This window comes from Anser anser (assembly GCF_964211835.1).
Source record: "Anser anser genome assembly, chromosome: 5".
Classification (NCBI taxonomy): Eukaryota; Metazoa; Chordata; class Aves; order Anseriformes; family Anatidae; genus Anser; species Anser anser.
The window spans coordinates 37,888,742-37,916,633 of NC_139725.1; the positions used below are offsets into that span (position 1 = coordinate 37,888,742).

At 38.0% G+C, this 27,892-nt stretch overlaps 1 protein-coding gene across 9 annotated transcripts; it reads left to right on the top strand.

Moving 5' to 3' along the window:
• The first annotated feature begins 32 nt into the window (after positions 1-32).
• Positions 33-27,862, top strand: NAP1L4 (nucleosome assembly protein 1 like 4). 9 transcript variants are annotated; one of them, XM_083839063.1, is made up of 17 exons: positions 34-238; positions 1,980-2,020; positions 4,094-4,125; positions 5,315-5,376; positions 6,261-6,360; positions 6,976-7,117; positions 7,231-7,317; positions 8,887-9,012; positions 10,362-10,433; positions 14,003-14,142; positions 15,688-15,833; positions 17,363-17,385; positions 18,004-18,123; positions 18,416-18,445; positions 19,734-19,790; positions 20,939-20,976; positions 26,582-27,862. In XM_083839063.1, exons 3-16 carry the CDS (start codon positions 4,112-4,114, stop codon positions 20,942-20,944), a joined length of 1,125 nt encoding a protein of 374 aa, XP_083695189.1. In that variant the 5' UTR covers positions 34-238; positions 1,980-2,020; positions 4,094-4,111; the 3' UTR covers positions 20,945-20,976; positions 26,582-27,862. The 9 variants fall into 9 exon arrangements, 7 of the variants coding, with proteins under 7 accessions (XP_083695185.1, XP_083695189.1, XP_083695191.1 ...); XR_014585335.1 differs by having other exon boundaries at positions 37-238; positions 19,713-19,790; XM_083839064.1 differs by lacking the exon at positions 34-238 and adding an exon at positions 390-812.
• The last annotated feature ends 30 nt before the right edge of the window (positions 27,863-27,892 follow it).

A 27,892-nucleotide genomic window follows, 5' to 3' on the forward strand; every position in this document is an offset into this window, starting at 1 on the left:
CCCCCTGATTGGCCGCTCGCCGCGCCGCCGGATAGTCAACATGTCCCGCGTGCGGCGCCGCGGCCGCGGCGGTGCTGGGGCCAATCGGCGGCGCTGTTACTGAGGGAGGCGCCCGCGCTCAGGGCCAACGGGAGGCGGTTTTGTTGGCGGTCGGCGCAGCCCGAGCGAGCCTGCGAGGAGCCTGGCGGCTGGTGCTGCCTCTGAGGGCGGGAGGGACGCGGAGAGGGGTCGCGGGCAGGTGAGGGCGCGGCGGGGCCGCCGCCATCGGCTCCCGGCCCTCAGGAGGCCGCCGGGCAGCGGCCGGGCTCGCCGGGGACGGGGCTCGCGTGCGGCGGCCGTTAGGGCCTGAGGTGGGGCGGGGTGGGGCTGGGCCTGGCCGGCGGCGGCGGCGGGGCTGCCTGCGGGGAGGGGCCCGGCACCATCTTAATGCTGCCGCGGGGACGTGGTGCTGAGCGAGCGGGGGGCGCTGCGGGGAGCTCGACCTCCCCCCGGCCTCTTGCGGGAACGGGGGGGGGGGGGACGAGGAGGGAGGGTTGGGGGGGTGGGGAGCGCTTCTGCCTCGCCTCGAGTCAAACCCGTCGCTGCTGAGGTCAGGCGTGGTGCTTTCGTTTGACCTCATCCAGGATCTTCCGTTCGCTTAGCGTGCTCTGTGCTTTTTTGGGGCTTTCTTTTCGTTTCGAGGCTCCCGCCCTCCAAGTGAGGGCCTCTTTAAAATTTTCTGCTGTTGCATCGGTTGTCTGCCGCACATAATAGCACATTCTCCGTGGGATTTGTTTGGTTTGTTTCTTTAACACCCCTCTACAGGTAGAGAGGCAAGTATGTAAATTCTGGAGGTGAAACCAGAACCACTAGGCAGATTTTTGTATAGTCGTCTTAAAAATTATTTGCAAAGTCATTTTTATGAAGTCAAAATAGTGTGCCCTCAGTACAGCTTTCAAGGTGAGCATAAGTGCTGCTGATGTTCAGGGCTTGTGGAGCAGGTTAATGAGTTTCTTCCTCTTGACTGTTTTTTTCATTATTACTTCTAATTTTGCTTACAGAAAGTGTCAGAGACTATTATGTTTGTGGCTTCCCACAGAGTTGCATCCCAGCAGGTCTAAATGGAAGTTGTAACTTTCCCTTCTGATTTGTTGTAGTTACAAAAGCAGTAACAGTTGTGGGTAGAAGTCTTCCTGTGAATTCACAAGTCCGGTAGTTTCTTGTTTTATATTCTAGCTGCGTAAGTTTAGAAGGCTTTTAGAACAAGAAGTAGGCTTTTTTTAGCAGAGAAAAATTATTCTGTGTATGTTTTTGTTTGTGAGTATTCCTTGCCATTAAAAAAACAGGCTTTTGCTTTAAAGCTGCATCTTTCTGGATATTTCTTGTCCTTATAATAAACGTTTGCTATTGTAGACTGTTGGAAGTGTGCACTGAGTCTAGTTTCCTGCTTTTTTAGGTGCCTAGTGCCATGTGACATTCGTTCTAGACAAACTGCAGCAGACTGATTTATGGGACAGATCGTTGATGTAGTCCCCTCCTTCCCATAAGTTTCTTGTCTGTATTAGTTATGTGAAAAGGGTGAACTGTCCAGAAGATGTAAGACATGAATTTGGCTTCTTATTGGTGGTGGTAGTGATGATAATATCCTACAATGCTCTTTTCTTGAGTTCTGGTAGCTTTTTTTTTTGTCTTTGTTGTCTACAAACTTTGTTGTCTACAAGCTTTTTTGCTTGGAAGATAACTAAGGCAATAAATAGTAAAGCTCAGTGCTTTGCTTCTGTACTTTTTCCGTTAATTGTGCACTTAACTTTCTGTCTAAAATCACCTTGCTTTCTCCTCGCCTCTCTCCACCAGCTTTCATGGAACAGTCCTGTTAGTAATCTGCAACATTTAAGCCATTAGAAGGGAGTTGTAATGCCACTGGGAATCACAAGCTTTTTTTTATTTTTGGAAAAGCTTCTTTTACTTTATTGTTCAGTTTATTTCTTTTCATTTTTCAGTTACCAAAGGAACAACTTTGAAGAGGCAGACCAGACTGAAAGTATGTATTTGCACAGGGGAATGATGTCTTATCAATTTTATTACATGTTATTTAGGTAAATGGCCCTTGTCAGAACATGCCTAATTGACGTCTGTTCCAGTGGAGCTTAAGTCAGCTGCTACTTAAAAATTATGCAAGTTATGGGAGCTTTACTTCGTGCTTCCCAAACAGGAATGAGAATCCTGTCTTCAGCATCAGGGCTGAGAAATAGTTAGTTCCCTGCAGGAAACAGAGCACAAACAATGGAGCAGAAGATTTGTACATGGAGTGGATTTTTCCCATTGGCTCCTTCCCTGGGCCAGTGTTGGAAGGGACAAGACTTTGAGGCTAATTTTTAAGTAACGCGAGTCTGCATTTTTAGTTGCTTACTCTTGCTTCCTCTAATAGTGACGAGGATCATGTAACGTGTTGGCTGAACTCTGATATTAGGTCAATTTGCTCTCTTACCTTCCTAATCATCTTTTTTTTCCCCTGCTTTTTGTATGCAGTGGAAGGAAAGGCTAGTGTCTGCTCTTTTATTTCTTCAGCTATAAGATAGCAAAATTCTCTCCTTTTGCTCCACGGCATGGTTGCTCGCATTGCTACTTTCTCTTTTTATGCTTAGGGCAAAAAAAAAAAAAAGTGGGTTGCTGACACAGACATGGTCAAAAGAGCTTGCTTTCTTGTTTGTTCCTGGTCTATGGTGAGCTCACATGTTGTTTTTTTGTTGGCTTTTTTTGCTTTTTTTTGATAGATTGTAGGCAACTATATTTCCTGTGGAATAATCTAACATGTACTCCTAGCTTTCCATTTCTGTCTGTTTGTGAAAGTGTTCCTTTTCTAGCTTAGAGCAGGAATTTCCTTTTTCCAGGTAGGGGAGTGTGTGCATTCTCTGCTACCCTTTCTCTGACTGTCACTCTGGATGTCCTTACATTCTTCTCTAGTAGCTGTCTATTGGAAGCCTGGCTAAAGGTCAGCCTGCCTAGGCGTTACAGGCTCTAAGAAACCAGACTCATAAGAATGATGGAACCTTCTTTGTGTTCTTAAACTTGACTTGCAGACCCATATCTGTTTTCTTGGAAATTTGATAGTGTAAAATAATCTATACAGTATGTAGTGGTTACTATGTCTGGAATGAAGGAGAAAAAAAAAGAACTTCTACTAAAATAGACATATAGGCTTGTGTACGTCAACCCAATAAAGAAGTTACAGTGGAATAAGGTAGGCAGTCTGGCTCTGGTGTCTCTGGAGAGCTGGTTCAGATCGTGGGGGCTGGGGTACCTGTGTTAAGCTTTGTTCCAGCCACTGCGAACGCTGGGACTTCTGCTTCCATGTTTTCTTTGTTTTTTTCACTCCCAGTGAATAAACTCAAGGCAAATTGGTGAACTGTTGAGTAGAGAAGTCTTTCAGCTGCTGTCAAAAACATTCTTTTTGGATAAACAATTTTATTCTCTCTCGTGTTTTGGTTCTATTTATCTGGTAGCATGTTTAGGTTGTCACGCTGTATAGTGCAGCAGAAGCAGCTATTCGCAAAAGTAGCCCTGATTAGACTGACAAGTGAGACATTTTTCTGCCCAGGTGACATAAGAAAAAAGTCTTTTCGAAGTTGTACTTTGTTTGAACTTTCATTGTTTCCAGATCAGGCATAGTAATACGTAGATTAAAAATTCATTATTTATTGTGGTACTGTCAAGGAATTAGAAAATAATATATTTATTTCTTCATCATCAAGCTTTAATTTTTTAAAAAGAATGCAGAACCAGTCTAGGAAACTGACGTGCTCTTAGGATGAAGACTTATGATCTGGTAGAAGCAGGTTATGAACTGAAATACATAACAGGGAAAAAGTCTAAAAGGATGAAATGAAAGCACATAACATACTGTTTAAAAATTGAACAAGTTCCCATTTGGATTGGATGTTATGGGAGCTGTTCACTTTACTGCAAGAGAGTATGCATGATGACTTTCTTAAAAAAAAAAAAAAAGGTTTATTTATCTTTGTGTCTTAAACTGTTACATATTTTATCTTCACCTTCTGTTGAGGTAAGCAAGCTACTGTTAAATTATTTCTAAACACTGTATTTCAACTTGCAGGTGGAAACAGGCACACAGATGGCAGATAACAGGTATGTTGGACTGATTTCATGAAGTTCAATCTAGTTACAGGTGACTTCATCTGGTCTTCTTGTGGGTGAACTTTTTTTTTTTCAATGAAGAGGGTATTACCAAATTTGGATAAGAGTAAGGTAGTAATATTTTCTGTAGCTAGACTGCATTTCTTTACGGCAAGGAGAAAACACGCATTTACCATGCTGGAAGCTGAGAATGTAGTGTATTGGCTATAGAATAACTGTTTTGGGATTAACGTAACTAGCGTTGTGTTGTCTTGACTCAGTTTTTCATGTTCATGCTGAAATGCTGTAAAGATGTGAAGAGAGCACTGATCTTCACTGTCTCTCCGTTCTGTATGATTTCGGCATGCAGAAGGCACTGCTTTATTTTCTAGTTTTATAATATTTTTAGAACAAATAAGCGTCTCTTAAGCTGGTGTAAATACATATGAGATGCTGCTCTTTCAGTGCTTGCACTGCATCAGGGTAAGCTGGATAAGTTGGCCTATCCAGTAATTAATAATACCCACCTGCATGTATAATGTTTTTTTCTCCTTTTATATCTGAGGTAAGATTAGTTTCAGCAATACCCAATCTGTGTTTTGCAACCTCTAGACAGGAAGGGAACATAGGGAAGTCTTGCTGGCTGTTGACTCATTCTGGGCCCTCTTTTTCCCCAGCACAAGAAGTGAGATGGAAGACACTGGGAGGAGGGCAGGGTTGTTTCTTTCTTAAAATCAAAGTGACTGTTCTTCCTATTAGTCAAAACAACTTACTGTACTAAGTCCAAAGAGCTTAGAGCAGTCATTTAAATTGCTTCCTTACCTGTATTCTTTCTAGTTGTTTTTCTTTTATCACTTACACTAAAAGGATATCTTGTGTTTTCACTTGTGAGTAATAACACTTCCCTGTCCAGGATGACCCAGTACAGGTCAAAGGCCAGACATTCACTTAAAGAGATTAATTAATCTGTCACGTAGCTATTTTTCCATCTTTTGCTTCCTGTTCATCACAGGAGAATTAATTTCATATCCAAACTTCAGGTTTTGAAAAGCTTGAAGACATAAGCACGTCTTCTAGTGGCATACTTGTTTACTACAGGTCAAGTTTTATAAATACTGAAAACTCAGTATACTTTTTTTCTTAAATATTAATGTTTTTACGAAGTGGTGCTTTTCTAATGTTACGCTTTTAATTCTTCTAGTAAAGCAGAAGATACTGCTTCGGATTCTGTGGACGCTGCTAAAAATGCAAGTGACAAAAAAGGTAAGAAGTACATACTAGTAGGTAACACTACAAAGGTGGTGTAAAGCTATTGCCTTCTGTATTGAAGCTTCTTTAATAAAAAAAAGTAAGAAAAAAATACACCTATGTAAAAGTTTCATCAAGTTAGTGTGTGCTGTGCAACTTATAGATTTTTTTTGTTGTTGTTGTTGTGTCATCTCTGATGAGAAGAGTGGTGGGAAAGAATGGAAAGATCAGGAAAGCAAACATCTGCATGTTAGGAATGCCACATGAGTCTTATTAGTGAGGCTTTTAAACTCCTAACCAGAAGGCGTGACATCCAGAAAAGTCTTCTGCCAACTCTTGTGATGACTTTTTGAGGAGTCATATAAGTTGTAAAAGTATCTTGATTATAAAAACTAATAGTTGTCGAGGAAGTGCTCATAGTGCAATCTTGTTTTGTTGTACAAAGCTCACCAAGTTTGTCACACATTTTCAAGAGTAAGACTAACTGGGAAACACTTTTACAAATGTCTTGAAAATATAATCTGATGGTTCTGTTGCAAATTTATGTGGCTTATGAACTAGAGCTAGTATAGAGGGAGGATATAGAAACTTGTACTTTGTACCTTCTTAGAAGGGAAGAGAGGAAATCTGCTTATGTCATCAATGTGTTATTTGATTTTCAGAAAACAAAGGTTTGATGTATTTCTAAAGAGAAGAATGCATTTTCTATCATTATCCATTCTTACCTTTCTTAAATCTGATCCTGAGGTAACTTTGAGTTATTAGTTCCCTATAGCAGTGATATTAGAGACATGGAAAATAGCAAGTATTTTTGTTGTGACAGAGTAAGACTCATAATATGACGTAAGTGCTATAAATATATTCAGATTTGTTTTAAGAATGGGTTTCTGTCTTCATAGAAAAGCTGGCAGACCAAGTGATGCAAAATCCACAAGTTCTGGCAGCTCTACAGGAACGACTTGACAACACAGCGCTTACCCCTTCAAGTTACATTGAAACGTAAGTACAGCACGTAATAAAATTCTTGAAAGACTGAAAGCATAATGGAATGATATTACGTATAATTAAGGTAGGAAATTGGAGCAAATGACCTGTTAAGTAAAATGGTTGACTTTAACTGTGATTCAGTGGCCTACATCAGGAAGAAAGTCAAGTTTTAGTTTACTTGCATGAAATTTAAAACAAGATGTTGCCCTGTTTAGTGTTTTCCTTAGCTACTATAATTTCAGTTTGAAATATATTTTTTTCCATCCTACCTTGTTTCCTTTGATCCATATTCTGTTAGGGTGTGCTGATTTCTATGAAATTTGTTGTCTGGACGTGGTGGAAAGGTCAGGACCTGTAAAGCTACTCTTTTAGCCCTAGTTTAAAGTTTCCTTTTTGAAAGGAGGATACGCTTACACTTAAAGTGTTGCCTTTAGCAGAAACTTTTGCCTTTATTTCTTTACTGAGCATAGCTGGGAGACTATTTTAATTAAATTTTTAAAGTTAATTTAGCAAAATTTTTAATCTATTAAAATTGCATTTAGCTTATAAGCAATCTATTTCACAGTGAAATGTTAAATAATGGTGAGGCAACTAGCTTTTAAGCTTAAAGAACTGTTTATTCTTTAGTTTACCAAAAGCAGTGAAAAGAAGAATTGATGCCTTGAAACAACTCCAGGTGAAATGTGCCCATATAGAAGCTAAATTCTATGAAGAAGTACATGATTTAGAGAGAAAATATGCAGCACTCTATCAACCTCTTTTTGATAAGGTGAGAAGACTATAAATGTTTGCTTACAGCTGTGTCAATTCTGTTTGCATATGTGTAATTTTACTTATGCCAGTAGCTCGTCCAGAGAAAAAAGTTATTTTTTTCTATCATAGAGAAGAGAGTTTATTAATGGAGAAGCTGAACCCACAGATGCAGAGTCAGAGTGGCACAGTGAAAATGAGGAAGAAGAAAAACTAGCTGTAAGTACAAACTGGGTAATGAACTAGAGATGCGTAAGATTTTCAAAGGTAATTCTTGTACAGCATTTCCCATTGAAGATTGATCTTTTGGAGAGAAAAATGTTTTACCAGTAATGTGCGGCTGTGATGAACAGTTCCTTAGGTCCTGTGAAAGCTTCTAAAGGCAGTTTAGCTTTTTTCAAGTTTTTAACTTCAGCAAATTCTTGCTTTTGTTTGCACTGTTCGTAATCTGTTAGCAGCATCATTCTGTTAATGGGTTCCATTCCAGTGCTACATGATAACCCCAGGGTAATAAAGGCTGGCTGTTTGTCTGCCTGTTCTATTTATTTTGGGGGGACATAATTTAGCTTAAATGTCCAGAAATATAAACTAGGCACACAGATATGTCTTAGTTGTAAAATAGAATTGACCTAATCTAGTGTGTGCTGGCTAGTGGATTCTTTCCTCCCTAATGAGTAGAAACTATCTAGCTTTACAAAGGATGATGTAATGGGTAGGCTGCCTTTTAGCTTTTTATTGTGTTTTTTTTTTTTTGTGGAGGTGGATACTCACTGATTTTTTTAATTTATTATTACTTTTAAAGAACAGTGACCTACTTAGAGTGACAAGTGTGGCATTCTGTCAGGTTTTCCTTGCATTTTTCCCATGTTACATCTCCCTTTGTTTTTTGTTTGGATACTGTTTTATATACAATGCAAATTATTCTTTGTTTTGACCAGTCTCATGAGATTTAGCGTGATACAGTACTCAATGTGTGGAAGCTAAAAGGTTTCTTAGGCTTTGTGTGAATGCAGCATTGACTGGCAATATTCCATGCAATTATAGATCAGAAACATGTCTAGATGGCAAGTAAAATGCTGCTTCATAGTGGCTAGCCGTAGCCCAAGCAGCTGCTGTTCAGAAGAACTCGTGTATTTGCTGCTCTCTAGTGGTGTAAATACGAAGGTGCAATACGATTAATTCATACTGCAAACTCGTTGTTTCATGGGCTAGAGAAGTAACTTGGTCATTTTGTTTTGGTGACGTTTGACATCAGTTATGTGTACAGAGTTCTGCATTGCAAAAAGTTATTCGTTCAATATTAATAATGAAAAGTAACCATGGTAAATCAACTTTGCTAACTATCCTGCAAAATTGGGAAGATAGGACAGTTTCAGAGGGCAGAACTTAATTTTAGACTTTTAGGTAGAATTCTGTCAATGACACGTGAGGCTACAGGAGAGAGATGAATACAAAAAAAATGCGTTTGTATTTTTTCTGTTTGTGGTAAAGATGGACGTGTTTTCCTTTTTTATTTGTCAAATTACGGCAGCTGTCACTTGGTTATTTGGACTTTGTACAAAATAATTCCAAATTAATTGAAAGGAAATCTGAATTGATTGTATATATGCTTATTTGTGTAAATGAAACTCATGGCTATTAATGTCATTTACAGAGAAAATTCAGAGTTTTAAAAGTCCGTTAAAAACAGCTTCAGAGTTGACAAATGCTTTGTACATCTACTTATGTTTATGAAATATATTGAAGTTGTGTTTTTATTTCTTAATTGTTTCTGTATTTGTTTCACAGGGAGATCTGAAAAATGCAGTGGTAATAGAAGAGAAAGCAGAAGCAGAAGAGACAAATGTCAAAGGAATTCCAGACTTCTGGTTTACTATCTTTAGAAATGTAGATATGCTAAGTGAATTAGTACAGGTAAGTTTGCCTTATGATAAGAGTAACTTCTGTCATGTTAAATGGCTGCTACTCTTCCCAGTTACTAGTGAGCGCTTGGAACCTTGTGCTGCACCTTGGTCAGGGTAATTACATCAGCATGGACTGAGAGCAGTTCTGTCGGGAAGGACTTGGGGTGCTGGTGGATGAAAAAATATGGACATGGTGGGCAAAGTGTGGGGCTCCCAGCATGAGAAAATATGGACCTGTTAGAGCAGGTCCAGAAGAGGGCTACAGAAATGATCAGAGGGCTGGAGCACTTCTCTTGATGAAAGGCTAAGAGATCTGGGGTTCTGTAGCCTGGAGAAAAGAAGGCTATAGGGAGATCTTACTGCTGCCTTTCAGTACTTAAAGGGAGCTTATAAGAAAGGTAGAGGCTTTTTACTAGGGTACAGCAATAGGATAAGGGATAATGGCTTTAAACTGAAAGAAGGTAGATTTAGATCAGATATTTGGAAGAAGTTCTTCATTCAAGCTGTAGGTGAGGCACTGGAGCAGGCTGCCCAGAGAAGCTGTGGATGCCCCATGCCTGGAAGTTTTCAAAGCCAGGCTGGATGGGGTTTTGTGCAGCCTGATGTTGTGGAAGGTGTCCCTGCTCATGGCAAAGGGGTTGGACAAGATGGGTCTTTAGAGGTCCCTTCCAACCCAAACTGTTCTATGATTCTATTGTGACACCAAATCTCTGGGCCTTCAGAATCCCTAACACTATTCCTGAAGGTTCTTTGAAAAGCGAGTGATAAGCAGAACAGCTGACCAAAACTGCTAAACAGGATGCAGGTTTTCTTAGAAATGATCTTGTTAACAACCTCTGTGGATATTAAAATGCAAATTTACAGCTCACAACAGCTGTTTCTTTGTAATTAACTTAGTCTATAGTTTTTTTTCCAAGGGTACTGTATGTGTACAGGATAGGTTGAGTTACAGGAGATAGAGGATAGGTTGAGTTCATGTTAAATATCCTATGTAGTTCTCAGTTATATTAATTGCTTGTAATGATATTAAAGAATAAATTTCTGAAGCCTGTCTTTTTGTAAAGCTCATCAGCAATAAATATCCTGAATTAAGTTTTTCTTCTCAGTAGCATTCATGAAGCCTAGTATGGTAACAATATTTACTGAAGACAAGGCTTAGTGATTGAGATTTGGGAGTTTGACGTGGTATTTGCAACAAGGATTAAGAAATTTGGATCCAAATCTGAACTTTAGCTGCAGTCTTTAAATAACTGCAAGGCTTAGTTCATTCTTAAGAACAGGTTGAGCAAGCAAACTAGGTGAAAATTTCGGTCTTTTAAATATTGCCTGCACCATAAGAAATTGCTTTTTCCTTTTTAGGAATATGATGAACCAATCTTAAAACATCTGCAGGATATTAAAGTTAAGTTCTCTGAACCTGGACAGCCTATGGTGAGTTTTCCCTAGTTGTTTCTCATGAAGGTTGTAGTAATGATGGGAGCAACAGTTCAAACTTCTAATTACATCCTGTTTGGCTGGAATATATAGGGGGATTCTCTCTGGGCTTATATCTTTATGCTTTGGCTTTTAATGTTCAGATTTCCTGAGCCTTTGCTTTTTCACCCCTCATCTTTAACGTAGTTTCTAGATTACAATTCTGATTCAGTTCTGGCCAGTTATTGCTTTAATTTTCTATTTCAAATTCCAAATAATCTGCTCTTTCTGTGAAAGTTATATGGCTGCTTTTGTTTTGTGAGTGAATTGTGGGTGCTACTTCCCACATAATGTGTTTCAACAAAAGAAGAGATGTGACTTCAGTATTAATCAAAAACAACGATAATGGGTGTGGTGCCTATAGGAAAAAAAAAATACTAGATGGTCGTCTTAAAGTGTACCCAATAAGTAATTTAAGTTTTGCCTTTTTTCAGAAACATTCATGTTCATGCAAGTTCTTTGTAGTGTTCCTTTTGCAGATCCTGTGTTTGTCAAAACCAGATTGTTCTGTTGCACTTTTAATTCATGCAGACTATATGTATTCCTTGGATTTCTTCTGAGGGGGAGGCAGGGAAAGAATGGAATTCCAGCCTACACGTTCTTTCTTTAAACTTCATCCTTCTGTCTTTTTTTCCCCGCGTATTTTTTTGGTGGTTTGTTTTACGAAGTTGTAGTCATATAACAAACAGTCTAAAATGCAAGAGATGCTTCGTTGTAGAGCTTCTAAGAAAGATAAAAGGACTTTCTCAAAACACCTTTTAAAGGTTATTAACAGCTGAAGTTTTTAGCCCTCATTGTCTTCTATTAGTACAAAAATCTTGAGCCGATAATCAGCAAGGGGGGTAGTATGGACAGGAAAAATTGGAAGTTAAGTTCCTAAATATTGTGAAGGCTGGAGGAGATGTGAGTTTTATGAAGAAAATGAATTAAGTACAAAGTTAAGTACTATAAAAAGTTAGTGTTTTTTTTATCCTGAAACATAGCTATTTGGTAGCATTCAGATAATTTGGGAATAATTGTTTTTGACTACAACATTGTTGTGTGTTCTCATTTGGCTTTGTTTTACAGTACCTTAAGTTGAAGACATCAGTGGATGTACCTTGTCTCGCACTGTTCGTAACCTCTTGACAGCATATTCCTGTGATTAGGTTCCATTCCAGTGCTACATGAAATCCAATAATGGAAGGCTGACAAATTGTCTCTTCTGTATTTGGAAACAAAAGGATGTATTCCTAACCACTTCAGTGAAACCCGTTTACCAATTATTTGCGAATGTTGTCTGAAATTCTGACTATTGAAAGTTATAGCAGCGGTGATAGCCTTGTAATGCAAAAAGTTCAAATCACTGGTGTGTAACGAAAACACTAATTCTGCTGGGGAATAAGTTTTGCAACTAAAATAATTATAATAGATCAGTGGTAAAACAGAAAATTCCTAACAACAGCAGTTACTGTCCTTCAGAACTAGATTTACCTGGTTACAGTAATGGTGCTTCCAAAGTGCTGTTTGCTATAGCCTGTATATAAACTTATCTGCATAAAGTTAAGCAATTCCTTTTCTTATTTGCTTTTTTTATAATCAATGAATAAACTTACATGTGCTTACATAAATGTAATTTATAAGATATCTATCAATTTGGACATCAGGATCCCTTGCTAACACATTCACACCTGGATGATGAGTATGGATATGAGTTAAGTAGCTTGAAATAAGGACACTTATTTTTTTGAACTTCATAAGAGTATCTTCTAATCCATAAGAAAACTGTAGAAATTCATACTACATAGCTAATCTGATATCAAAAGCAAAGACCCTCAAGGCTACTGGAGAGGTTATTACAGCTCTTCACATAGGCCTTGAAACTTTTGTCTCATAATTAGCAGATTTAAAAAGTAATACTGAAATGCTGTCTTTGCAGATAAGTTTGTATTGCAAGTCCTTGGGATGCTGCCTGCTAAGTAATGCCAATGGTTACTTATCCTGGTGATGTTTTGTGGGATTATTTGGGTATGAGAGTGTTAGTCACTGGTGGTGGATAAGCGAAGTTTGACTCTTCCCCTGAGCATGTGTGCCAGAGAGGGATTTGTCCTAGCTGAAGAATACCTCCAAACCATGCTGGATGTTTTGAATTTCTTTTAAAATGGACGTAAAGCTAGAATAGGCTATGGAAAGCTGACACAAATATTTCACCTCACAACTGGTTCCCAGTAGCCTCCTCTCCTTAATATGCAAGCATGTTAGGTTTTGAAGGCTTCTGCTGCCCCCAAACCCATCTCTCTGTGACTTCTGTCCTTCCAGATTTCTGTCATGTGAGGAGATCCATGTGGTCAGAGAAAGCAGATGGTGAGGGAAAACTAAGGGGCCTCTGGGAGATGACTGAGGGATGTATGTCTTTGATGAACAGACTGCTGTCCCTGGAGATACTTGTCTGTCTTCACATGGTAGACTTTCAAAGAGGACAAGAAGGTCTTGGGTTATAAGAGACCATTTTCTGGCCTATGGCTGAAGAGTGCTGGGGAAGTAGATTCACGAGCTCTGCAATGTGCTCTGTAAGGCTACTGAGGCTAGTGATTTTTGCGCTTAGCTCATCTGTTTTGCATGTGCACGAGATCTAGGTCTTATGGCATGTTGCCAGGGTAGTAAATAAAATATTTTAAGTAATGGGGCATGCTGCGCCTATGCAGTAGTTTTGGTGATGCTGGAGCTTTTGACTTTCAGCCCTTCTGTGCTGTAGGAGAATTGACCTGCCTAAACGGTCTTCCTCCTTCTACCTCTGCTTCAAGTAATGAAAGTAATGCTGCTGGAAAAAAAACACCTTTATGAACCTTTAGTTCATAGCTGATCCTGAGTGAGAAGTAGGCTTGTATAGCTTTGTGTGATCAGTTTTTGAAAGCTTTACAGATTTGAAAGCTGATGTGTTGTGTATGCAATGGTTCTCCCTAGCTGGAGCTTTTTGTTCTCCACCTAAGTTGCTGAATTTCTGATAACAATTTTCAGGTGCCACATGAGGAATGATCATGAGCATGTGATCAGAAACACCTGCTTCAGGCTGCAAGCAGTTAAAATGTGTAATGTCAGGCTTCAGTTTATGAAGTCAGGGTTCTTTTCCAGGACTTTATATTATTAAATAAACAGTCTGGCTCATGGTGGAGTGTACTATTTAAATACAGAGTCCTGAAAAATATTTTTTAAATTAAAAATGTTTGTTTTAGACTTGAAATGTCATAGCATTAACTGCTCAGAGCTGGGGGCAGAGCAGAGCCCAATGGTGTTACTGTGAAGCCAGAGTGACTTCCAGAACAACAGCTGCATCATCCTTGGCCAAGGAATGAAGAATAGGCTTCCACAGAATATGAAACAAAGACTTTTCTCAATTTCCTGATTCTGCTACAGTGAAAGATACGTTCACTGTCAAGTCATTCTTTTTTCCTGTGTTCAGAGTTTGATTAATGGTGATTCTGCTGATTCACTATTTCAAAGATAAAAAATCAGTGTTAACATAAAACTGTAATGGAACTTTCTTCTAGTCTTTCTCATTAGAGTTCCACTTTGGACCCAATGACTACTTTTCTAATACAGTCCTGACAAAAACCTACAAGATGAAGTCGGAGCCAGACAAGACGGATCCCTTTTCATTTGAAGGACCCGAAATAGTTGATTGTGAGGGGTAAGGAAAACTCGAAATTCAAAAAACCTTTTGAAGTACTAGTCGATGTCTTCAAGATGCTGTTTTTTTTTCCTGACTGTGGTGATGAATGAAGATAAAGATGTTGCTGTCTTAAACTGGGAATGTTTACAAGGATGGTGATCTTAGCCTCAGCATGCAGAAGTGTGTTTGTATGTGTGTATATATATGTATGTATACACAAATGTGGAGTGCATTTGTATTCCTGTGCCTTTCAAGTTAAAATAGATCAATGAGGTAACAAGCCTTTAACTTCCAGATAACAGGGTAAATTCATTTTAATTTATTTCACAGCCCCAATAGTCACTCTGATAGGTAGCTTTAGAGTGTATTGGACTTGTGCCCATCTCAGCAATTTTTATTCCAGCAATACTTCAGAATCTGGCAGGAAGTGGTCATATGTGTGATCTGTTCTCTCAGCCCGGAATGTGTTGGCTGTGTATTTTGTTTCTGTTAGTCTTGGCTGTGTATCTCTGAATGTATTCAGAATGCAGCTTCCTTGTTTTTTCCTTTTTTTCCCTTTCTTCCTGTTTTTTTCTGTTTAAAAAGATTTTTTTCCCTGTGTTTTATTTTTCCCCTCACAAAACTTAACACTGAGGAAATGCCATATACTTGCTCTTTTGAAGGTACCCTGACAACCTCAAAATCTTTTGGCATTTAGTGCTGTTAGCTTTTTGAATTGAATGTTTGATTGCATTGAGGCAAAACATCTTGTATGTTTAGTGAAACTCACACCTAAGTGAAAGGTTAGTCCATCTTGACAATAACTTCAGTTAAACAAAATGCTATATATACTTTGACACCCTGCTTGGCTCTAATTTTTTTCCCCCTCATATTAGAAGAGAACTGTCTGTGTTTACCAGTTACTCTTTGCCACATGCAGTTTGGGGTAAAACTGTAGGTACATGGAGAATGACTCTTAACTGAGGTAATGTGCCAGTTTGCACAGTAGCAGAAAGAATCCAAGAAGTTCGTTATTTCCGGCTTGATATATCTTACTGCCAAGTCAGTCTGAGCACACTGTTCTTTGGAGAGCTAGTGCGCCTCTCCCTGGCCGCTCTTTTTGCGCTTCTCAGGGTAACTGGACACTGCCTTGGCCTGCAGTGAGGATAAATTGTGTATTGTTTTCCTCTGGCCTGGCTGTCAGAAGAATTGTTCTTAACTGTTGAGGTGTTGTGGATTAGCTTAATCACATCCTCAGTTACAAAACTCTAGTAATTGGGCCAAAGAGGTGTTAAAGCATGGGTGGGGTGGGGGCAGTGATAGTGCTGAGAAGATGGCCTGTTTAGGTTTTCCGTTAAGGGAAGTATTTGGTTATTTGGTATATCCAGCATACACATAGTACATAGTCTCTAGCAGTATGATGCATCCTAAATATCTTGTCAAGTAGATTAAGATGCCAGTGTGTGTAAAAGTAGCTTTAACTAGAAAACTGGAAACCATCTTTACTTTGTTGCTTCAGCGCGCAGTTCTTTATTTCCATTGATGTGTTGCATTAAAATGCTGTTTCCTACATGTTGTCTTTAGGTGTACTATTGACTGGAAGAAAGGAAAAAATGTTACGGTTAAAACAATCAAGAAAAAACAGAAACACAAGGGTCGAGGCACAGTTCGGACGATTACTAAACAAGTACCTAATGATTCTTTTTTTAACTTCTTCAACCCAATAAAGGGTAAGCTTGGAAACTGAGAATGTAGGATTCTTAAAATGCAGTGTGTTTTATATGTAAATACAGCTTAAGTCTATAAACTGTATTTACTGCATTGTATATTTAGCCTTCTTACTGGAGGAAGGTGGCAAACTGCAGCCCATCAAAGCAGATCACTTTGGTTTGGGGTTATTCTGTGGAATTTGGCAATTAGGTGTGCTGTGTAAACAGTATTCCTTGTATGTGGAGTCTCTTGTAGAATCTCCTAAAGAAGTTGACTTGTTTTACCACAGGATGGCTCCATGCATCAATTTGAGGTTTTTAACATGTGAAGGACTCTTCCAGTTCTGGTCAAAGTTCCAGAGTGTTGGTTTCATTTAAACCTTTGTGTTGAGCGTTGGAACTTTCTGCAGTTTCTTCCGTGATTCGTTAGTGATCTGTGACGCTCCATATACCTTCCTAATTTTCCTGGTTTATCTAATGCTAGCTGTGTACTTACATACTTAAAGCAATTTAAGTGTATTCCGAAGAACATTATATTTTTGATACATCTCCCGTTGTACTCTTTTTCAAATACAGATGAAAGAAGCTGTTTACTTTGGACTTTAGAGATGTACTAAACAAAACTGACATTAGGTCTTGATTTAGTGGTAGGCTTTTATGCCCCGTGTAATCATATTGCAAATCCCTGTTTGCACAGGAATGAAACAAGTGATAAGTAATTCCAAAGTTAATTTGTCTAGTATGAAAACGTCCTTTAACTTAAGCAGTTGTTAGTTTCTCTTATTTTGTTACACATGGAATGTAATGTAGATGCTGTTTTGAGAAAGGGATAGTGACTAGTTTGCCTTGTGATGGTTTTATACTGGCTTTTTATATGTGTAAAGGACAAATTCTTGAGGTTGCTGTTTAAGAAGGCTCAAGGCTATGACATATGCTGGCAGTTAATACTTGCATTTTCAACTTGAGAACAGTCAGAACCAAATCATGTATTTCACAGTAGGATGACAAAACCTATGACACTTGATGAAAGGAGAAACTAGGATTTTCTGTTTTTAAAAAAAAAAAAAAAAAACATGACACTGTTCCTTAATTCTGCCAAGCACTTTTGTGACTGCATTTTGATTTAGTCTGTCCTGGATGCAGCACTAGGCCTTTTCTCAAAATATTTTGTAAATTCCTGATGAAAGATAAGTTTACTTGGTAGCATCTGTGTTTGAAGAGAAGGGAGGAAGGTTTATGGTGCTCTAGCAAAATAAAATTACTGTAATTACAGAATTAATGCAGAAATAAGGTGTGTTGCTATATGAGGCTGCTATATGGCAGCTTTGGTGCCTTTATCACAGCACAGTCTTTGCAGGTACAGTTTGTATGGATTTGATTTTAAGATGGATCTGAATTGACTTTAAAAGTTTTAAGAGTTACCTTTTGAAGTCTTTAATCATCCCAATGCTTCCTGGTATGAGAAGGTTTTTATATTATGTTTCTATATTATGTATTTATATGTCAATATTCAAACTTTACTTGAATTTACTGTCTTTTCTTTCTTGCAGTATCTGGTGATGGAGAGTCATTGGTAAGTTTGTTTCTGAAATGGCACAACTGTTCTTCGCTGTTTTTTCTTCACCATCTCTATGCCAACTATTCAGATTCTTTAATAGTTGTGCATATCTTAGTTATTTTTGCTGTTGCTGGAGTTGAGCTTTACCTTGATAAACTGAAAGATACTGTTGATTATACTGTTGATTTCTTTAAATCCTGTGGTGTTTTGCTGTTGCATGTCATCTTGATAAGATACATCTATAACTGTCACTGTTGGGGAAAAAATCATAACTTTTTCTAGTCACACAACTGGTAACCCGCTCTTCACAGAAGTTTGAATCAGTCTGAACCCTTCTGCTGCATCAGGTGTCAGGGCCAGCAAAGTCAATGTGAGCTTTATTTTTAATAGAATGCGTTTTTTAGCAGGCCAGTAGCCTGTACATAGATGGTAGAAATTTTTTTAAATGGCAGTTTAGCAAATCTGGATTTAGCCTTGCAATATTTCTTTTATTGTTACAAAATTAAGTACAGGTCACCAGAAGGGTTGATGGTGTGTTTCTCAAACCTGTAATTTTTCTTTTTCAATTTTAAAAAAAATGTGATGTGCTACAGAGGAGTGAACAAAATTATTTCAAACTGATTTGCTTTACAGGATGAAGATTCTGAATTTACTTTAGCAGCAGATTTTGAAATTGGTCACTTCTTCCGTGAAAGGATAGTCCCTCGTGCTGTGCTTTATTTCACTGGGGAGGCTATAGAGGATGATGATAATGTATGTATGCCCATCAGCATTTTATTAGTCACCATGTACCTAGAAGCACGCTCTCTTACTTTTCTGATTAGACTAGTATGTAGTATTAATCATGTGAGAATAACAAAATCTGAAGAGATTCCTATTACTTGGGAACAGGAAATAACCATTCAATGTATTGTGAGCTGCTAATGTTCCCTTCTGGAAGGGGCTTAGTTTCCAGTACTGCGTTTCAGTGTGCTAGAACTGTTACTGCAGAGATTTTATGCAAATATTAGCAGAGTTGATAAAACTTCTTGGTCTTGTTTTGCAGTTTGAAGAAGGTGAAGAAGGTGAAGAGGAGGTGAGATGCATACTACATCTTTTGTAGATAACTAATTACCTACTGTATTCCAGTCCTGAAATTGTGTATGGTACTTCCTTCCTAAAGAGTTCAGCATTTCTGAGTTGTAAAATCTGTCTGTTACTTGTCTTCAAAAAAAAAACTACTTCCTGTAAGAGCACTTAACCTAGGGTTCTCCTAGTATTTTGGGAGCTACTTTCTGTCACAAGTCAAAATTAATTAGGCAGAAGCTTTTCTTGAGTGCTGCATGATAAGACCCTTCAGTTTTTTCTAATACCTATTACTTAGGTGGTAATGAAATTTGGTTTTCAGTTTGTAGTTGTCATATGTCTTAAGACTGGTTATTGCCAAATACCAAGCTCAAAAAAAAGGAGAGAGAGCAACTGTTAGGGTTAAAGGTTCAATTTAGAGTGAAAGTTCTAGTATGCCAAGAGCTCTGGTCCGTTTACTGCAGTGTTGTATGAATACAAGCATACCATGAAAGGTTTTGCACAAAACCACTAAATGATACCACACTTGAATAAACTAATATCCTTGACAGGTAATTACACTTTTAGTTTACTATGTTTGCTGTGGTGTTCTTGCTGATTGGTTAAAGGTACATACCTGAATGTCATCAAGCTCACCAGAGTAGAGTGCATTAAAGTTACTGAGCTGGTGGTCTGATAGGAGCTGGCAGCTTTCAGACTGCAGTTGCTTTTCTCTTTGCAAGTTGTAATACAGACTTCTGGGCCTAGGCTATTGAGGACTAAACATTTATATTTTTAAGCTGGATCGTGATAGAAATGTACATATATTTTTAATCTGTACAGTGCCAGATACTACTACTTGGATATAGGCATGTGTACAACAGTACAAAAATACTGCTAAACCCTGTAGAGGAATACCTAGTCTGTCCACAGTAGTCCAAATAAATGGAGAGACTCTTGGAGGTGAAAAAGAACAAAGTTAGACACAGATAGTGCTTACCAGAACTGCAAAATTCCAAATAATGCATCAGGTAGAACTTCAAAAACCGCTAGGAGACTGCAGCGACTTATGTAGGAAAGTTTCCTTAAGTCATGCTGAATCTTGTAAATCTTGTGTTTTCAATCTTCTTTTAAAGATTTTGCTTTAAGATCTAGAAGATGCTGAATTCTTTTAATCAAGCCAAAGTAGTTTTAATGTTGACTGCTGAAACACTCTGGAATACAGTGGTAATACTTGCTATTTTGTTTTTTCTCCATTGCAAAAAGTTGCACTTTTAACCTGTTTTAATTTCTGTTAGTTTATCTCTATTTTGTCATAGGAGTTGGAGGGGGAAGAGGAGGGAGAAGAGGAGGAAGATGCAGAGAGTGATGCTAAGGTAAGGATGTTAGTATGTTTATATGTAGTACACACTATAACCCTGAGCAATATAATTAAGATTATAGCAGTTTGAAAATATTAACAAATTGTTTTTTAAAAAAAAAAAAAGCCTACCTCCTGACTGCAGTGTTTTTGTCTTCCTCAGTACTTAAATTGCTCTTAAAAGAGAAATTTAAGTTTGGATAAATATAAATTAAGGTAATTTCTTAACTTTCTGCCTTTTACCTCTTAGCGACACCTCTGTGTAATAAGTATATCTATCTTCCTTTAGAAAGGTCTTATTTCAGATATTTTTCTGTGGTTGGACTTCAACTTGGAATTAGTCTGACAAGTCTCAACTAGTTTTCATTTATTTACTTTCTTTGTTAGAATTGTTCTTTTTAGTTGTTATAATGGCTGCAGGTTGGACTCCACGTGTCCGTGCTCAGCTAGGATTCAAAAAGTTAGTCCCCACCTTTTGACTTTTAAACGTTGTGTGACCTGTTTTAAAACTCAGCCTAAGGCCTAGTGTTCCTTCTGATAGGTATTTTTCAATCCTTCAGTTATATTAAAGTTAATACTTATATTTAGTGAAGCCAGGACAATGATAACAAAGACTTGTACTTATTTAGTTCTTAAAACATCAACTTTTAATCTTTTCTAACGGCACAGATGAAAAAGTGAAAGGTATGCAAAACTACTTGATCTGTGGATGAAAGTCTTACAGCAGCTTAACGTGTCACTTTTCTGACTTATGTAGTTAATATACATTGTATTGTTAGTACATGTTTTTTGTCTCCATATCAAGATTTGAGCTTACTTTTCTGTATTGAGAACTGCTGTAAAGAAAGTCTGTCGTGAGGAAAGATTGATCAAACAGGATTCGTATGACAGAAACGAATGTTCTTACTCTGTTCTGAAGGATCAAAATGCAGTAGTGTACCTGTAATGGGAAAAGGTGGGACAGCTGAGAAACAAAATGTTAGTTCTGAGTCAAAGTACATTCATGCTAAGTAAGATCCTTTTAATGGCAGAAGTGTGAAATCTATTATTCTTTAGAAAGAACTTCTAGTACCTTGGAAGGTTATAGCTGTTGCCTCCTGTATTATTTTGTACATTTCACTTTTCATTCATGCTGACAGTTCCTTTCAATTTTTTCCCATTTAGGTGTAATTTAAGTCTGTTTATCATTCATACATTTCTAGGTAAGGTGGAATTCCATTCATACCTAACTTCCAAGAAGTCCCATTGTAGCCATGCAATGTAGTTTGTTTGCTAGTCTTTTGATTTTTGTTTTCCTTGTATGGGGAAAAGAAAATGGGGAATGGGGACTTCAGGGTTTAGTTTTTATTAGTAGCTCAGAAAAAGATATGCATACAGAGATTGATGCCTTTAAATCATATAATGAAAGTAGATTTTTCAGAATGACCTCTTTGCCTTCCTGGCACAACTTCTGCTTTGCTTTTGTAGCAGTCAAGCTATTTTCTGTACACGTGATAAAAGATACTGAGACTTGTCAGACTTCATTTTTCCTTGTTTGTGATTTGATGTTGCACCTCTTTACTGTTTCTAGCATACTTGCAAATTCCTAAATATCTCCTCTGCTCTCCTTGAGAACTCTTGTAAGTCATTGACTTATTGGTATGTCCTTTCCAACATTCATTCTTACACTGCCTGACAAGTTCAGTCGGTTGCTCTGAAGAGGCCTTTTCTTTAGCACTCATGCTTCTGAGTAGGTTTTGTTCTCCTGCTCATTTTTCTCCTTTTATTTAAAAGGAAAGAAAGTCCTTCTATTGTATACTGTCTCTCACCTTTCTTCCCATGCTTCACAGAGAACACTGCCTGCAACAAGCTCCATGCTTCTTTTCCTGTATTCTAGGCTTCTGTGTTTTTCTTTGTTACTTACGTGAAGCTATATTCTTCTTAGTTCTTTTCTTCCCCTCATAAGCATTGCTCTTCCTTGTTCAATTCACTTAAGCTGTGTTTATTTCCAATCTGATGTGCTTTGAAAAGCCAACCACCCTGTCTCAACGTACTTGCACTGTTTATTCACGTGCTGTAGTAGAACATTCATTTGTCATGACAGCTTATATGTCATGCTGCTGCAGTCTTACGCAACTGTCTTCCCTTATTACAATTAAAAATCGTTAGCCACTGTCTTCAGTTTTTCAAGTAAACTTGGAATTCTGGTTTTGCCTTTTAAAGGTCATGCCCCCTAATTCTGTCTTCCATTGCTGCCTGTGTTTACTGGATCTGTCTCTCCTCATCCACTGCCCTTCTTTGCCTTTCAGTTTCCCCCTTCTCTTGTGTTATATCTAGAATAGTTTTCCTTTTTGTGTACGCAAAAATAATGGTCCTTTACTCTGTTTTTGTTTCATATCCAGTTTTGCCTCTTCAGTCACTTCCATGTTACCTCCTCCTTTATTGTTGTACTTCATTTGCTTGATAAATGTCAACACTTTTCTCTTTGCTTTGTCACCTCTTCCTCCTTCCTCCCTCACACTCCTGACAGATTAAAGTACATTTGAGTTGTTCAGTTAGAACCAGGTCAGTATCATTATACAAAAGACATAATGCTGTGCTATGTGTAAGTTGTGGCTTTGGAAGACTGAGCAGTCATATGATTGAAAGTAGCTTCAGAAGATGTCAATATAATGTAGCTTATTTTGACAAGTGTATTTTTCTGTGCTTGCATGCCCTGTTGTTTAACTGCCTTTTTCATGTAACTGATACTATGCTTGAATAGAGAATTAGTTGACTGGGTAATGCAGAACACCAGTTTCAATTATGAGCTAAAAATCTGCTGTTAGAGAGAGACTACTCCTGCTTCAGGGTGCTTAGTATGTCTTTCAAGTAACAGTGGCTGAAGGGCTTGTCAGCAGTGAATTTATTTTCAGAACCTTTTGTAGGGTTTTCTCCGTTTGCGGAGAAAGCAGTTCAGACCTCATGCTTGCTTAGCTCCAGTTAGCTGTGAATTTGTTTCCCGCGTCTGTTTGATCTCCTTGCTTTTTTTTCTCAAGAACATATGTTAGAAAAGGAACAAAGATAAGCTTTATCTCTGACTCCTAACTGGAGTTTATTTCATGCTAAAAACACTTGAAATATTGAAAGGCTTTCTTCCTTGTGTGCTAGAAAGGCATCGGCTTTAGTGCCTACTGACTGCGTTGATCCCACGGTTGTTGGCAGCCAAGTGTGTTTGGGAGTCAAAGATCTAGATGGGCTGCTTGTGCCTGCACGGCTGCTTTAGCAGATGGAATGCTTGTGTAAAAGAAGCTTCCCAAAGTGATCTGTAAAAGTAAGGAGGTGAAGGCTTGATTTTTCTTTTATTCAGCTAGGAATATATCCTGCCTAATCTGTTTAAACAGTGAGGATTAAAAGGAGTTCAGTGTCTCTTTTTTTAATAATAACTTTACGCAAAAAAAAAAAAAGATCTGGCTTGAAAGGTAAATGCCATGGGTACTTTGGATGTATACCCCCGTTCTCTAGGACACCAAATTAATTGGATGGCTGGAAGGGAAGCAGTGGGCTGTGTGTATGAAAGCTATGGAAGCAGTTTGTGGAGAGAGATTCATACTACTTCAGACCTGCTTTTCTTTTTCCATTTTAGCCCTCTCATCCTGCAAATTTTAGGTGAAACTTCCTCATGAAATTCAATGCATGTCCTCTGTCCATAAGCAGTTGATACAGTTCAGCTGATCTGGTTGCTGATGTCTGAAGAAGTGGTCTGTATATAGGCTAATTAGCTGAAGCTTCTTGCATTTATCTCCTGGGTAATTAAATCCCAGAAGAAAAATGTTGAGGTCCATTGTAGCAGGAGTATTAATTTATTTTTTCTGTTTCAAACAAGTGGTGCTATAAACAAGAAGCAGTGACACACAAGCTTTACATATAGATACTTGTTAATGAAGGAGTTAAAAATTAATAAGCTTAAGAGTAAGTGGGAGTCTCACTTAGCTTGTGTATCTCGATTGGAACAGTTTCTCAAGCTGGAATCAAGGCCTTAGAGCAGTTTAAACCGCTGCTTGCATAGCATAAGTAAATGTTCTGAAATAATTGCCTTAATAACATTAAAGTAAAAAGTTCTGCCACAGTTCATGTGAATTTAAGTCATTGCTCAGGACTTATATAGAGAATTTCTTCAAGACAACAAGAATTCTTATTTGGCTCTGTAGCAATAATGGTGAATCTCAGCTTGTTTACTGATATATTTATTTTAAAATGAGATAAAATTCCTCCATCTTTGCTAGTTCTAGTCTTTCCTTTTTGGTCTTCGTTGCCTTGCTGACACACTTCAACATTTTTAAGATACCTTTGAAAGTTAATTTAGGAAAATGTAGCGTGAATGGAAATCTTGCTACTGTGGAGGAAATAGAGCAGGGTCTGTTCAAAGCTGCTAAGTGAATTTTGGTAGTGGTTGTCTGTCCAAATGTCACCAGCAATCTGGGCAGCATGGGAAGAGCAAGCTCAAACTAACAGCCATGCCTGAGGGAGTATGGATGTAGTATCTCAATCACTTACAACCTAGGACCTGGACCTTTCAGGAGCTGTTACAGGCCAAAAATTAAATTTCAGCTTTCATGTGTCTGATGGGGAAACGGTAACTTTTGAAGAAAAGCGTAGTCATCAACCTGTGCCGTTGCATCTCACTGTCTAATCCTGAGGTGTGAGGCTGACAGGTAAATGCAGGCAATGTGGAACTCATGCTGGCTGGCTCAGTGGGAGTAGTGCTGTGCTACTGCAGTAGGGGAAGCAAAATGATTATGTTGGAAACTTGATCTGAGATACTACTTTGTTACTTATGCCCAGCTTAAACAGTTAATGTGTATTGTCAAGATAGATATGCCCTCAACTATAAGCCAAAAGTAGTATAAAATACTGATATTTTTTCTTGAAAGCTTCCAACAACTGACTTGTACCTGATGGCCTCTTAAATTGTATATTTTTTTTATATGAGAGCTGTAGTCAACACTGAAAGATCCTTAAAAAGGAACTTTGTAGGTCCTGTGATGCAGGTTTTAATCACACAATTTAAACGCTTACACAGAAATAAAGACAAGTATGGAGAAGAGATGAAATTTATTAGCAAATATAAGGGTTTTAGTTGGCCATTAAAATTTGGCCAAAATGGTTGCAATGGTCAACCTAAATGAGTCTGATTTCCTATTACAGGTGAGTAGAAAGGAAGGGATGGAGGGAGATGAAAAGCTTTTGAAGTAGTTTGTAAATAATTGGTTTGTTACTTGATTACAGCTCTTAGCCAGAGGCTGTGTGGTGCTATGCACTACTCTATTGCCACATTCAAATACAAAGTAGCTGTAAGAAAAAGGCATTTCTGAATAACTTCTTGGTTAAAAAATGCTGGGTGTTTGTTGCCTGCCTCTAGTGGAAATGACTAGCATGCAGCAATTAGCAGTGGCAGTCAGATTTTTTTGAGAAAGAATACCTTTGTGCAAACTTTTCTTCTTGAAAAGAAGGATATTCATGCTGCATTCAGTGCTGGATCAGTGCAAATGAGTTCATGTTTTTTGGGAACTCAGGCAGATGAGAAAGTACAGAGTTGAAGTTAGCCAGATGCACTGGGGGAGGAAAATGCCAAGGAAGGAGTCTGGAACATTTCTAGCATATCTGTGCAAAAAAGACAAAATTAGGCTGCAATCTAGACTTCCAGTGGGAATGATAGTGACCTCTAGCCCTATATGGTTTAGGTGGTGAAGGGAATAATTGTCTGGGTTTAGAATAGCTTCTTCAGGACAAACTTTCTGATAAAGTATCTTAGTTGCATCTCTTACTCCTCTTCTACAAGCACAGTGCTTAAATTGTCTTAGCTTTTGGTCGCTTTATGCATGATGAACTCTTGCATGTCTGCTTCTTTTGCATCATTAAAAAGTTCCTCTTTAGGATGGTTACCCAGAAACAACTTATTTTGCAGTTGGTGGCATTCAAGGTGTCATATTTTATAGTTTTATTTTTCTTTACTAGAATTCAGCAGGTTTCTGTGACTTAGATTTTGTTTATAATAAACTATAATAAGAACAGTAAAGGGAGAAGCGAACAGGAAATACGAGTAAATTCTTCTGCTTTCTAAGAACACTTTTACAACAGCAAAAACCAAGCAAGATGTACAGTGTAAAACCTGAAGTTCTTAGCTGTTGGAGTACTTGTTCTTTCCCAAATACACTTCCTTTTGCCAGAGGGGAAATAGTTTTACTCCCTAATGAAGGTGTTTCTGCTTTTGCATACTCAGATTAACATATGGACTTCTTGCCCAGTGTTAAACTATTGAATAGTTGCATACTGGTGATGCAGAACCTACACCAAATCAACACGCTAATTACATTTTTATCGCCTTTGCAGAAAGAGCAAGTAAAAACTCAATCATGCTGCAAAAATAAGCAGCCTGACTTCACTGCCTTTGTCCCTCCTCCAAGTTGGTGAGGAGGTGCCAGTTTATTGTTAGACGGTTTAACATGAACTGAAAGTCAAACTGAGCCTTTGGATGGGGGAGTAGAAAATCACTTGTTTTCTGGTTTGTTTGAACCTCAGCCTACTGGATGGAGTTTAGAGAATGCAAATACAGATTAAAAAATAGTATGAGGTACCAAGCAGTTGGAAGGAATTAAAAAAAAAAAAAAAGCACTGCTGCTGAGGCCTTTATGATCTAACCCAAGTTTACATGTAGCTTGCCTTATATGTTAATGTTCTCTAGCTAGCTTAAAACTGCATAGACAATTTATTTTATTCATTGAAGTATTTTATTTATTGTATGCCATTTTGATTTTTAACTGTTTTTTTCTTTTTCCATTTATACAGAAAGATTCCAGCCAACCTGCTGAATGCAAACAACAGTAATAAGGAAATACCACTTCAAAGTGATATTTGAACAACTTGTAACAAATACTTGGATACCTGGCCTGCAGTTCAGGATACTTCATCGCTGCAGCACAATCTTATTAACAATGCTTAAAATTAATTTGTTTTAAGATGCATGATTTTCACTAACTTTTCTTTTATTGCTTAACATGTACAGTGGCAACTTCAATGCATTTGGGAAATAAGAGGTTTAAATAAAGCACACTCTACAGCCGTTGGTACACTGTAGCTAAGTATGTCAGTAGGCCTTTAGAGCCTTTTGCCCTATGCATAGGGGAATAGTCCAGACTACCAAGCGAAGATTATCCATTTTCTTGTTAAAACCTTGAAAATTGTGGAATAGCAATGTGCTGAGAAGCTAAAGTAAATGGATTACGTGTATGGTAGCTGAAACGGATAGAGCAATATGAACTCTTTGCTAGTTCCCTTCCCCCCTTTTTTTAATGTTTCTTGCAACCTACAAATTGAACTAGTGCTTGAGCAGCTTTAAATGTCATATTTATTATCTCAGTAAAACCAATTGAAGTAATTTTACTTCATTGAAGGGGGTGTCATATTTGAGACTTAGTTGTTCATCTTACTATTTATTTATTCATGTTTGTAAGTACTTTGACAGAATTAGTGCTTTTTAATAGTTTTTAATATACTTGAAAATATTCTTCCTGTTTTGCATAAAATATGGGTACTTGTACAACAAATGATTTGAATTGGTCTCAATGTAGTAGTCTAGACAGAAGAAACGAACTCTTATCAAAATGACAACTCTTCTGGATGAAGATCAAAATGTAAAGGCCAAACTTGCTGTCAATGGAAGTGGGTTGCAGCCAAAGAACCAGAAAATTTCCAGTAGTCTTATTGCTTAGTGTCCAGCATGGAAGGACCTTTCACTATGAACACGGAAATTTAACAAAATTCAGTTCAATAAATCTGAAGTTTTGGTGTCTTACTTGCAACACTGAAATTATTCCATTCCACAATTTGTTTTCTTAAAGCTCTGAAGTCTTCAAAACTACCTTTTGTTGTTGTGCGGCACTTCAGGTACATGTTTCTAGTTTCAGCATCCATTGCCAACCACTGGCAGCAGTTGAATAGCAGCTGTATCAACACTGTGACCAGGCATGTAGAGTGCTCCAGCCTTACCTTACACATTTGTAACTTAATACAGTGTTTTCAATTTGTACAGAATAGATAGAATATTCTATTAAAGTTGTGAAACATGAATGTTGGTGCCTGTCTGGTCCGTAATGCTTC